At 37.2% G+C, this 12950-nt stretch overlaps 1 protein-coding gene across 1 annotated transcript in view; it reads left to right on the top strand.

The window, feature by feature from the left end:
* LOC106871301 (NPC intracellular cholesterol transporter 2) overlaps positions 1-12950 on the top strand; it is a 19932-nt gene that overhangs the window by 4161 nt on the left and 2821 nt on the right. The window contains exon 3 of the mRNA XM_052971756.1: positions 6398-6573. Within this exon, the coding sequence (XP_052827716.1) occupies positions 6398-6573 (176 nt within the window). The remainder of the gene's footprint in view (positions 1-6397; positions 6574-12950) is intronic.

Raw genomic sequence — 12950 nt, 5'->3', positions numbered from 1 at the left:
ACGCATGTCCTCAGCAGTCACGGCCCATGTTTCACTGCCATGCAGCATGGTTGTTCGTATACATGCATCATACAGTCTGCCTTTTACTCTGAGAGGCCCTTTATCACTAGCAGAGGTAAGAGCTCTCTGAACTTTGCCCAGACTATTCTTATTCTAACAGCTATACTTTCAGCACACTCTCCCCCACTACTAACTTGGTCACCTAGATAGCGGAAGCTATCAACTACGTCTAGTTTTTCTCCATGGAATGTGGCAGAAGTTGTTTTCTGCATTGTGGCAGAAGTTGTTTTCTGCACTCTAATTTGAAAATAACAAAATTCGTTTTTTACTATATAATCATACTGGCTTCTTTCCTTGCGAGCTTACGCATATCCTCAGCAGTCACAGCCCATGTTTCACTGCCATGTAGCATGGCTGTTCGTACACATGCGTCATACAGTCTGCCTTTTACTCTGAGTGAGAGTCCCTTTGTCGCCAGCAGAGGTAAGAGCTCTCTAAACTTGGCCCAGGCTATTCTTATTCTAGCAGTTACACTTTCAGCGCACCCACCCCCACTACTAACTTGGTCACCCATGTATATATATATACGTATATATATATATATATATATACGGGCGTAGCTAGGATAAATGGTGCCCAGGGCAAGCATCAAAATTGTGTTCCCCACCCCAATCAAAAAGTGGAAACTCACTTAGAGAAAATGAATAAATGGTTTTAAAAAATTGCAAGAAAAGATTTAATTAAAAACTGACAAAAGATGACAATCTTATCTCAAGGAAGCAAACTGTTCGATAATTTAAAATCCATTCTCTCAAATTCATCACTTTCCACACTGAGAAGGGTGAGATCATTGAGTTGTTGTTGGCTCATAGATGTTCTCGTGTACGAAAGTATTAATTTCAACTTGCCGAAAGATCTCTCGCAGCTAGCGATTGAAGCAGAAATTGTCAGCATGATTTGTATGCTGACTTGCAAATTTGGAAAAATGCATTCATCTCCGATTTGAACAATGAATTTAAGGAAGCTTTCTGGCCTTGTAATCATTTTGGTTGTCTGAGTGGCCCGCAATGCTCTACAGTCCAATATTTCTTCAAAAAGGTACTCTCCATTAATAGCAGAACTGTATACACCAGCAAGATAGTTGCACTTCTCCTTAAGGATAGAGTTGTCAGAAACAGTTGCGTAGCGCAAGCTATGGACACCAAGAAGAAAACCAAACATAGTCAGTTTCGTTAAGGTGAGTGAACCACTCTTCCATTTTAGTTTGAAGACGATTAAGAGCATCCTTCATTATTCTTTCCAACTCTTTCCTTGTGGTTAATTTAGAGTCCCTGATATTTTCACCAGTGGATTGATGCCTTCTTTACTTTCTCTGAAAATCAACATTCCTTTCCTTGCACAGAGCAAAGCTGTCTTCAAGGGACTCACAGATCAAAGATTCTCCTTCATTTTTAAAATAAATTCAAAGAGCTTTGATATCAGCAGCAGTATTGTAGAAGTTCATACTTGGATCTTGGAGTCTCTTTTGCACTCAGTTAATGCAAGAGAGAGTCTTGTTCAAAAATCCCAGCAAGTTCAAGAAATCCTAGCTGAGTATCCGATTATAGAGATTGCAGGCATCACTCCAGGTCTCACAAGTCTTGGTTTCATCATCACTAATTTTTTCAAGAACTTGAAGAATTAGTGAAGGAAGAAAATGACAAGATTTAATGCATGTATTGTATGCTCACAATTATGAGATTGGAAGGCTACAATGGATATTACAATGTAACTTTGTAATTAGCTTCGTTATATAGGTTGGCACCAGTAATCTAACTTGTTCATACAATTTCAAAGAAGACATGTATATTTTCATATAAAGTTTATTGTAGAAAAGTTTTCCAGTACAAAAACGATATGCATGCAAAACTTTACGATCACACCAAGATTTTCTAAGACATCATGAAAATCATGACTTTCCAGGATGCAAAGGGGCTGGCACGGGACCGCCAACGATGGAGAGCACCGGTGGGCCTGGTTGACTCTATGCATGATGATGCCTCTGAGACCTCTAACTTGGAATAACCTCAACCCCATCAAGCAAAGTCATTTTGCCTCATATATGGTAAAATTGACTTACATTTGTGTAATAATTCACACTGATTTCTGAAAAGTGTGTTGGATTCAAACCCAGGAAGAGAGAGAGGAGACGTTTTGTTTATCAGTTACCAGACAAACAAAGTATGGTGGTTTCATTCCTTTTACTGAAAAATATTTCTACATCATTGATCAAGTTCAATGGTTGTCAGGGCAGGCTTAAATCATTGACCCAAATATTTCTCAAGTAATATTTGTGTCAGTGAGGCTATGAAAGCAGATCTGCTTTCATGACCTCTACTCTTCAGTTGTTCCCTAATTGAATTCTGTTTCTATGACTGTTTCACCTCATTCATTTCTCACCATGAAGTTTCAATTTTCCATTCCATTTCATTTGTTGCTACTTATCCACATTCCTCTCAAGATGATCGCTTATTTTATACAATTGACTACATACTTTGCTTCTACAAACCAGACTTCTCTTATAACTGGGTGCTTATGGAAGGGTGTTTATAGTCTTCAACCATCTACTAGTTCTAGCAATACTGGTTCAATAACATTCCTTTTATTATGCAAATCTTTATAGAAAGACGATTATATTGTTAGAAAAATGGACCAAAATAACTGCATGGCACACAAAAGCACATAAAAGTGCACATTCATGAATTCAGACAAAGTAAACCAGTCAGTGAGGAATGAGGGGTCAGTGCATGCATTTTGTGAGGTCAAGTAAGAACACCCATTCTGTCTAGTGACGTATATGGTGATAAGCAAAACAGACCATGCCTGAAAAAATTAAAAAAACTTTTTTAATGGCTTGATTAGTAAATGATCCTTGCCAAAATTGCACCCTACCTCAAAGTGGTCATTCATGACCAAAGAGGTCTTTACCTCATGTTTGTGCATAAATATAATAACTACTATTGATCCCTGTGGAAGGAAATTCAAAGCTGTCTTTTTGAACTCAGTAGTGGAGTTTTTGACATTTGAACTGGTTCACTTCTGTTATATTTTTGCCATATCATTACCTTTTAAAATTAGTTATCAATGTAATTAAAACTTCATCATCATCATCATCATCATCGTTTAACGTCCGCTTTCCATGCCAGCATGGGTTGGACGATTTGACTGAGGACTGGTGAAACTGGATGGCTCCAATCTAATTTGGCAGAGTTTCTACAGCTGGATGCCTTTCCTAACGCCAACCACTCAGAGAGTGTAGTGGGTGCTTTTATGTGTCACCCGTACGAAGGCCAGTCAGGCGGTACTGGCAACGGCCATGCTCAAAATGGTGTCTTTTATGTGCCACCCGCACAAGAGCCTGTCCAGGGGCACTGGCAACGATCTCGCTCGAAAATCCTACGAAGGCCAGTCAGGCAGTACTGGCAACGGCCACGCTCAAAATGGTGCATCTTATGTGCCACCCGCACAAGAGCCAGTCCAGGGGCACTGGCAACGATCTCACTTGGCTTGCCCGGTCTTCTCACGCACAGCACATTTCCAAAGGTCTCGGTGAATAGTCATCGCCTTGGTGAGGCCCAATGTTCGAAGGTCTTGCCTCACCACCTCAGCCCAGGTCTTCCTAATTACAAAATTAATATTTGATATATTAATATAATAATGAAGTGGGAGGCTGCTCATAGCTATATTAATAGATAGTTTATCCATTGCATGTGCTGGTATGGACATGTCCTTTGCCTCTCACAAGATCATCCTACCAGGGTTTTACTCTCATTCAATGCAGTAGCTACAAGCTGAAAGAAGCTTTGTGGCAGATCCTGCACTAGATGGCTGGATGTGATTGGGGAAGATCTCCAGAGGCTTGACACCATCTTGGAGGATGCAAGGGAGCTGGCACAGGACTGCCAGTGATAGAAAGCACTGGTTGGCTCTATGCATGATGATGCCTCTGGGATAACCTCAACCCCATGAAGCAAAAATATGAAACAGCAGCCTATTAATAGAGGCAGAGGCATGGCTGTACAGTTAAGTTCACTTTGCAGCCAAGTAGCTTTGGGTTCAGTCCCACTGTGCAACACCTTGGGAAAGTGTCTCTACTATATCCCTAGACGAACCAATGCCTTGTGAGTGAATTAAGTTGATGGAAATTAGAAACATGCTGTGTGTGTGTGTGTGTGTGTGTTTGTGTGCACACATTTGTATTACCACACCACCACCACCATTCGATAAGTGGTGTTGGTTTTGCTTAGTGATTTAGTGAAAGAGACCAATGAAATAAGTACCAGACTTTAAACCCTTTTGGTACCAACCTACCTGAGGCCACTTTTGGTTCTGATATAAATTTTCTGTTTTAATGTGATGTAAATTAAAATCTTCCATCAAAATTTTATGTTAATTTATGTTTCAAGCACCATCTTAGTAATGTTATTTTGGTAAATTGTTCATTTTTGAAATTAATTAAAACAAAGTCATTGCATTTCGAAAGAAATATGTTAATTAACCCTGTATTAGTCACATAAGGTGTTTTATTATGTGTTTTATTACCCCCCCCCCCCCCCACTATTTTTTTAAGTGCTCATAATTCCTAGTTGGCAGCAGCTTGCTTTTTTTTTGCTCCCTCCCACTACTCTCTTGATTCAGTGAGGGTATATAGTATATAATGTGGTGCAGTTGTAGTTCAGTTGTCGTAGGAGGCAGACGTTGCTTTGTCTTCAACCAGTGGTGAATCAAAGTGAACGGTAATGGCTATATAATGAGTTCACATTGATTTTGCTTTTCATTTCAATTCATGAAAATATGTTGTGGTTGTTTTTGATGATTAAAACTTTTCTCTATTATTGTATTGGTGTGTTTCACCTACATTTTACAACATACATTTATGCAACAAATCTATTAATATTTTCATTTCAATGAATAATTGTATCTTCAGTTCAAGATTTGATTTAATGTATTTTCTAATGGAGGTTGCCTGCTATGTTATTTTTATTAGCAGTATGACAATATTTCACATAATTGTAACACTATGAGCATATTTGTATTGGGGTGTGTAAACACCCCAGGGGACTGTCCACTTTTGGAAAACCGAGGTGACTAATGAAGGGTTACAGGGTTAAAAATACAAGTATTGGAGGTGATTTGTTCAACTAAGTCTTTCAAGACAGTGCCAGCATGGTAACAATCCAATGACTGAAACAAAAGATATAAAACATTTAACAGTCTGTGACAGCATTGAGGATACTAATGAAACTTGTTAAAAAAACTTTAACACAACCTCTGATGTTGCAATCTGAAACCAAGGGGTTTTAATAGCACAATTCTGGCAAAGGTATGATCATGAATTGATGCAATATTTTGACAATTTGGTAGAAAAATAAGGGAAAAGAATAGAAAATTTGGATTTATTTTTAATCATCATTATCAGAATCCTTTGTGGAGGCGCAATGGCCCAGTGGTTAGGGCAGCAGACTCGCGGTCATAGGATCGCGGTTTTGATTCCTAGACCGGGTGTTGTGAGTGTTTAATGAGCGAAAACACCTGAAGCTCCACGAGGCTCCGGCAGGGGATGGTGGTGAACCCTGCTGTACTCTTCCACCACAACTTTCTCTCACTCTTACTTCCTGTTTCTGTTGTGCCTGTAATTTAAAGGGTCAACCTTGTCACACTGTGTCACGCTGATTATCCCCGAGAACTACGTTAAGGGTACACGTGTCTGTGGAGTGCTCAGCCACTTGCACACTAATTTCACAAGCAGGCTGTTCCGTTGATAGGATCAACTGGAAACCCTCGACGTTGTAAGCGACGGAGTGCCAACAACAACATCAGAATCCTTTAATCATCATTATCAGAATACTATGATCAGCATCTATAATTGCAACAATGAAACAATATCATTGTCTTTTGTGGCCTCCAATAGTTGTAAGGTCTTATTCATCATTTGGGTCGTGCCAACAATAGTTCTTGTGAATGTAGCTTTCATCCATATAAACAATCCTCTGACTTTTCTCTTCATTTACTTTCATCATTCACTTTAAATATTGGTCATGCATGAGCAAAATGTGTTTCTTCAGGTGGTCGTTATTACTTCCTTTCTTCTCTTAAAAATCCCTTACAAAGAAAAATTAATCAAGATATGAACTTTGTAGTGAGCTCCCTTGCTTTCTGGGGTGTTTAGGGCCTGGGAAATGATCAGTTGGTGAGGAAAAATTCAAAAGTATCCTCAGTGCTGTCATGGACTGTAAAATATATCAGAATAGAAATACTATTTTCATATAAATACCTAGTTGACTTACTTGCTTTCAAATTTTTTTATGTAAAGGGATGATTAATTTCATCTGAAATTTCTTTTACTTTTTCTTTTCAGAAGTTACAATAAACTCTGCCACAGTTAAAGTGTATGGAATTATAAACGGCATTAATATACCATTCCCTGTATCTCCAGCAGATGCTTGTAAGGACAGTGGCCTTCACTGTCCATTAAGTCCTGGGATAACTGCTAACTACCATTATAGCATGCATGTTTTACCTTCATATCCATCTGTAAGTATTTTGTGAATTATTTGAAACTCTTTTATATTCACGTCTGTCATAACAATCACCTGATTCTAAGAATTCTGTTAGATCGTTTTCAGAATCTTTTGCATCATCATCATTTAGTGTCTAGCTTCTATATTGGAGTACTGTGTCATGCTCCAATGTCTGCTTGAGCATAGTTTTTATGGCAGGATACCCTTTCTAATGCCTATCACTTTACAGCATGCATCTAATACTTTTCTTGTGGTACCAGTCATTATCACAAAAAATGTTATTTTCACCTGAGTAGACTGGAGCAGCATGAAATGATGTTCCTTGTTTAAGGGCACTACCTAGTCCGGGAACTGAACCAACAGCATTATGATCATGAGCCCAACATGCTAACTACTAGGGTAGAATAAAAGTAATTTTAATTAATTTCATCATTTTAATTTTCTTATTAATGTCCTAGTATTGATCAATCCCTATTCAACCCTGATTCAGCAGACTTATGATCAAAGTCTCTCAAACATAACTGTTGTATTCCTCTCGGGGGACTTGCACAGAAAAGACAACGGGTTGTACAACTTAGTTATTACATGTATTTATTAATTATAAACAAAACGCACTCACCGAATGTTTGTTATTAAGAAACAAGAATCTTGTCCTCGCCATATATATCAATAACATTTAACTTTGACAGTCATTCAAAACAACAACGAAACAAGGACCTCAAACAAACTACATTGAACCACGGGACCTCAGATGAACAACTAACAAATCCGACAGTCCATATAACAATAACTATTCTAGAATGTCGGAAGGAATGTTAAATTTTCATCTGCTATTTCCAGTGAATGGAAATTAACACCTAAGGAGAGACATGTATTAATTTCAAAGAAGTACAAAATTCTAATCTCCTTCAAAATAAGATCCCTTGAGTTCAGTGCACTTGTAGCACTCCAGCCACTTCATGTAGATTCCATGGAAATTCTCTAAAGTGAAGGTGTTCAGGACTCTTGTCACAGCCAACTTCATCTTCAAAACAACTGCCCTTGAGGTTCTCAATCAGGTTAAGGAATAATGAACATTTTAATTAAATGGTTAAATTCAATTTTTAGCTTAAATACCTAATTTTAAATACTGAATTCATTTTTCTGCGAAAATTTTATTCCATCATCATGTTTTTTATATTTCCAAAGTAATGTCTGCAACTAGTCATCTGAACAACAAAGATTTAAATTAATCTAATGTAAGAGTATATATTTAGTTTATTTTATCTCTTATATACATAGAATCAATTTATAAGTTTCACATCATAGTTATGATTCAAGGGAGGTAACACTTTCTGCACTTTCAAAAAAAAAAAAGAAAATAATCCTATCGTTTCAGTTTTAGAAGTTCGCAGTATCTATTAGGGAACCAACCACGTAGGAAGTATAGTAAGCTTATTTAAAATGGGTAACTAATTAAGAAATAGTAAATCGAAGAAAATGGCTGTGTGGTAAGAAGCTTGCTTCCAAACCACATGGTTCTGGGTTCAGTTCCACTACATAACTCCTTGGGTAAGTGGCTTATACTATAGCCTTGGTCCAACCAAAACCTTGTGAGTGCATTTGGTAGACGGAAAAACTGAAAGAAGCCCATCGTATATAATATATATATATATATATATATATATATATGGGAGAATATACAAATAATAACAACAGACGAGGACAGGTGGTGTAAATAACAAAAGTATATATTAGTATGACGCTCGGGAATACGGAAAGTCTTTGACGTTTCGAGCTACGCTCTTCAACAGAAAGAATACAGAGACAAGGAGAAAAACACGGAGAAAAAAAAATTGAATAGTGTTCAGTCAACGGTCAATCATAATAATGGCCGATCATTATATATATATGTGTGTGTGTGTCTGTGTTTCTGTTTGTCCCCCACTATCGTTAGACAATTAGTGCTGATGTATTTATATCCTTACAACTTAGCAGTTTGGCAAAAGATATCAATAGAATAAGTACCAGGTTTAAAAAAAATAAGTACTGGGGTCTAAAAGTTCTTTTAGGTGGTACCCCAGCATGGCCGCAGTCTAATGACTGAAACAAGTAAAAAATAAAAGATTATAGATAATTCTCACCTTATAGAAGATATATCATAAAGAGTGAAATTTTTGCATTCTGTACTTGAACATTATTTATATTTAGCCAAGAGTTTAAAGGCTTACATGTAAGAGAAAATGAAATTCTAGGAAGAATAGCATTGCTTATCAAACCTGCTAAAAAATATTAGTAACATATTGGAATGATTAGTGAACTGGTAAAGTTTATGTACATTGGCTCGTCTATCTGAACACCAATTAGAGTTAATGAAAGCAATTTGAATTAGAAGTAATTAAACAGCAATTATTACAAACATGAAATATTTGCGTTTTCCTCCTTGACTATTTATACTCATTAGTGTCTCTGAATAAGTCATTAACTCTATTGAATTAACATGATTAAGAAACAAAAATATATTTAGGTTAGTTAAAATATGTTTGTGTCATATTTCAAATTCTAAAGCCAAATTCACTGCAGTTACTATGGAGAAAAAAAATTCTCTCTTATGGTAAAAAGGTGTAAAAACACCATATTTGTTCAGTGCTGTCCCCTGTCAGATTCCCAGACATATTTCTAACTCTAGCCATTATCAATAGAAAGTACTGAAGAGACGCAACTCTGGACATACTTAATTAAAGCTGTAGCAACATTGACTGATTTGTGCCATTAGACCGCCAGGTCATAAAATAATTACAGCAGTATCAGAACCCATCAGTGTTTAGGCATAAGCAAACTTTTGGTTAGTTGAAATATGTTTGTGACATATTTCAACTTCTAAAGGCAAATTCACTGCAGTTACTTTGAAGAAAAATTCTCTCATAGTAAAAAGGTGTAAAAACACCATATCTATCCAGTGCTACCCCACTTTGGATTTCTGGATGCTGCATTTTTAGCTGTTGTCAATGGGAAATACTAAAATGAGGTAACTCTAGACAGATTTAAAGCCATAGCTTTAACTTAAACACACTCACCAACATTGACTGATTTGCGCTATAAGACCACCAAGTCAGAAGAAATTCATTGGTATCAGAACAAAGCAGTGTTTAGGCATAATCAAATTTTGGTTAAGTTAAAATAGGTTTTTGACATTTCAGCTTCTAAAGGCAAATTCATTGCAGCTTTTTTTTCTCCACGGTAACTGGAGTGAATTTGCCTTTAGAAGTAGAATATGTCACAGACATATTTTAACTAAAATAAAGTTCACTTTTGCTTAAACACTGCTTGGTTCTGATACAGCAAAAAAAAACCCCCATTTATTTATGGCTTTGCTCATGTTAATGGATAAAATAGATACAATTTGCCTAGAATTTCTCTTTATTTCTGAGTTGGGGCAACCTACTAGTAAATAGTTTTTGTCATTATTGTTGAATTCTTTCCTAAGACATGATTTAAGGTAGATTTGACTTCTGTTTCTAGCTGCTTGAATGATCACTTAGAGGTTCCCTATATCTTATTATCACTAATATTTTAAAGTGAAATTATATAGCCTATATTTTTTATGCATTCATTTTCATTTAATTTGTGTCTACTGGATATGTCTACTGACTAAAGCTTTGTGAGTGGATTTGATAAATGGAAGCTGTTGTGTGTTTGTGTTCTCTTGTCTTAACATCACATGATGGTTGTAAACAAGACTCACCATCATACAAGTGGTGTCCTTCATTTCCAGTTTTCCATAAAAACAATGTTTGGCTGTAGAGAAATATTGCCTTGCTTGGAGACAAGTAAGGATTGGTGACTGGAAAGGCATATTTGACCATAGAAAATCTGTCTCAACAAATTCTGTCTGACTCATGCAATCATTGAAAATATTAAAGCAATAATGACAGATGTATCTGCAAGATTGAAATTTTCTTGAGCTGCTTCACAGATATGCCAATAAACTCTGTGATTTCATTTCACACAAAAGTAGAAGTAAATAGATAAAAATAAAATCTCTCTCTCTCTCTGTCTGAGGTAAGATTTACATTCTGATCTGCATTGGAAATAGGAATGAAATAGCTCTGGAATTTTGCTTATTTTTGTATTATTCTACAACACTGAGCCTTTTCCAACATTAAACCAATCAATCATGATGTGGAATAGGTGTGTTTTCAAGTTGAGAGACCCAAACATCTTTTTAACTCCATCCCTTCTATTTTCCCAAACCTGTCACTATTCTTTTATATTTCTGGATAGCCCTGTACACTCACTTACACAACCCAACCTATCACCTTTCCAACTCTATCTGTCTTTATCTCAACCCTGTCACTAATCCCTTTCCCTGCTATACTCTTCCATTCTTTCCTTCTTATCATTCTTTCATCCCTCCATCTGGGGTTATCCACTCTCTCTCTTCTGTTTACCCTGATAGAGGGTCCATTTTTAGCCCTTAGATTTGCAAGATATGAGGCAAGTATTACTGGCACCATGACAAAAAACACCCAGCACACTCTAAAGTGGTTGGCATTACAAAGTGTGCCCAGCTATAGAAACCATGTCAAAGATGACACTGGTTCATGATACAGTCCTCTATCTCATCACATCCTATCAAACCATCTGACTCGTACCAGCATGGAAGTTTGACATTAAATGATGGTGAAAGCAAACAGTAATGTGCTATGATTAAATGCAAAAACAATGTCCGTAGTTGGGTTTGAACTATTGAAGTTAGTAATTTAAAACCTTAATGTTACATTGCCATCATCATCATCATCTGTTTTCTATAATGATATGAGTTAGACAGTTTGATGGGAACTGGTAAGCCAGAGAGCTGCACCAAGTTCTAATCTGTTTTGGCTTGGTTTCTATGGCTGGATGCCCTTCCTAATGCAATCCACTCTACAGAGCGTAATCGGTGCCTTTTAATGTGTCACCAGTGCTGGGCATGACTTCAATTTCACTTGGCTTGATGTATCTTCTCAAGCACAGCAAATTGCCAAAGGTCTCGGTCACTTGTCATTAGTTCTGTGAGATCCAACATCCTAAGATTGTACTTCACCACCTCATTCCATGTTTTCTTGGGTCTACCTCTTCCGCAGGTTCCCTCCACAGTTAGATTGGCACTTCTTTATGCAGTTGTCTTCTGCACTTACAAATTGAAGAAATAAGTGCTCTGAGTTACAAAAAGATATAACTCTGAAGTCATTATCTTTTAATGGCCATCTTACGTGCTGGTATGAGTTGAATGGTTTGACAGGATCCACTGAGTCCAAAGACTGCATTGTGCTCCAGTGTTTGTTTTGGCATGGTTTCTATGACTGGATGTTTTTTTGTAATGCCACACTTTTTCCTGAGCATCACCACAAGTGAGGTTGTCATGCAGCTCATAAAACTAAGATCTGCTTTGACTGAGTATGGCTATAGACAAGAGGGAGGTGGCTTTATGCTACAAGATGAACAAAAGAAAATGTGTGAGGAGAGGTTTCTTGCTGTAGAGGTGGGGTGGGGCTACATGGCTACTCACATTGTAGATGAGTGGCCAGGGTGGAACTAGAGAGACAAAATAGCAGTGATAGTCAGGGAGGACTCTCAAGGTACAAGGTGATTAGAAGTTAGTGGGGGACTGAAGAACAGTGTGTGGGTATGTACAGATTGCAAGAGTGTATAGCAGTGTGTGAAGGATGGTTAGAGATAGAGAAAGGGTGAGAAGGTGAATACAATAGATAAACAATGACTGACAAACAAGGGTTGAAGGGTAGTTAATGATGAGTTAGAAGGGAGTAGATAATAGTTGACTGCAGAAAGGGGTGAAAAGCAATAAAGCAGTAATACCAATAATGCAGTTGACAGGGGAAGAATTAGAGAAAGGGCAGTAATGTGTAGGTGGGTAGGTTGCAAGTGTGCAGGAAGAGACATAAAAAGTGCTTTTTTTTTTGTCTTGAATAGCACTGCGTAACACAATTTTTATCCTTGGTAGCAACTGTTATTTCCTATTTGCTTACCCCTAGAAAGTATGAAACATAGCTAATATTTCCTTCAAACTTTGCTTTTGTTACATTTATTCAAACCCTAAAGAATTCCTCTCAACACATGGCTATAATGCTCCCCCACTGCTCCTGCTCATGATCAGAGACAAGCATATCGTTAGCCACTAAGGAACATGCTCAAGTGGTTAAGGTCAAGCAACTGACAAGTAAATCTGTGATAGTGAGCAGAATATTTGCTATAATGTTATTTCTGCTTCAGTAACTCAGTACTGAATCTGTCTGAATTGAATGGAAAATAGGTGAGTTTCAAAACATTGATGTCCAAGTGACAAAAGCAAAGTTTGAAGGGAATAGTAGTAATTTCCTTTAATTTTTAGATAGAAGCAAATAGGAAATG

This window comes from Octopus bimaculoides, chromosome 11 (genome assembly GCF_001194135.2).
Source record: "Octopus bimaculoides isolate UCB-OBI-ISO-001 chromosome 11, ASM119413v2, whole genome shotgun sequence".
NCBI lineage: Eukaryota > Metazoa > Mollusca > Cephalopoda > Octopoda > Octopodidae > Octopus > Octopus bimaculoides.
This window is presented reverse-complemented; position numbering and strand designations above follow the sequence as displayed.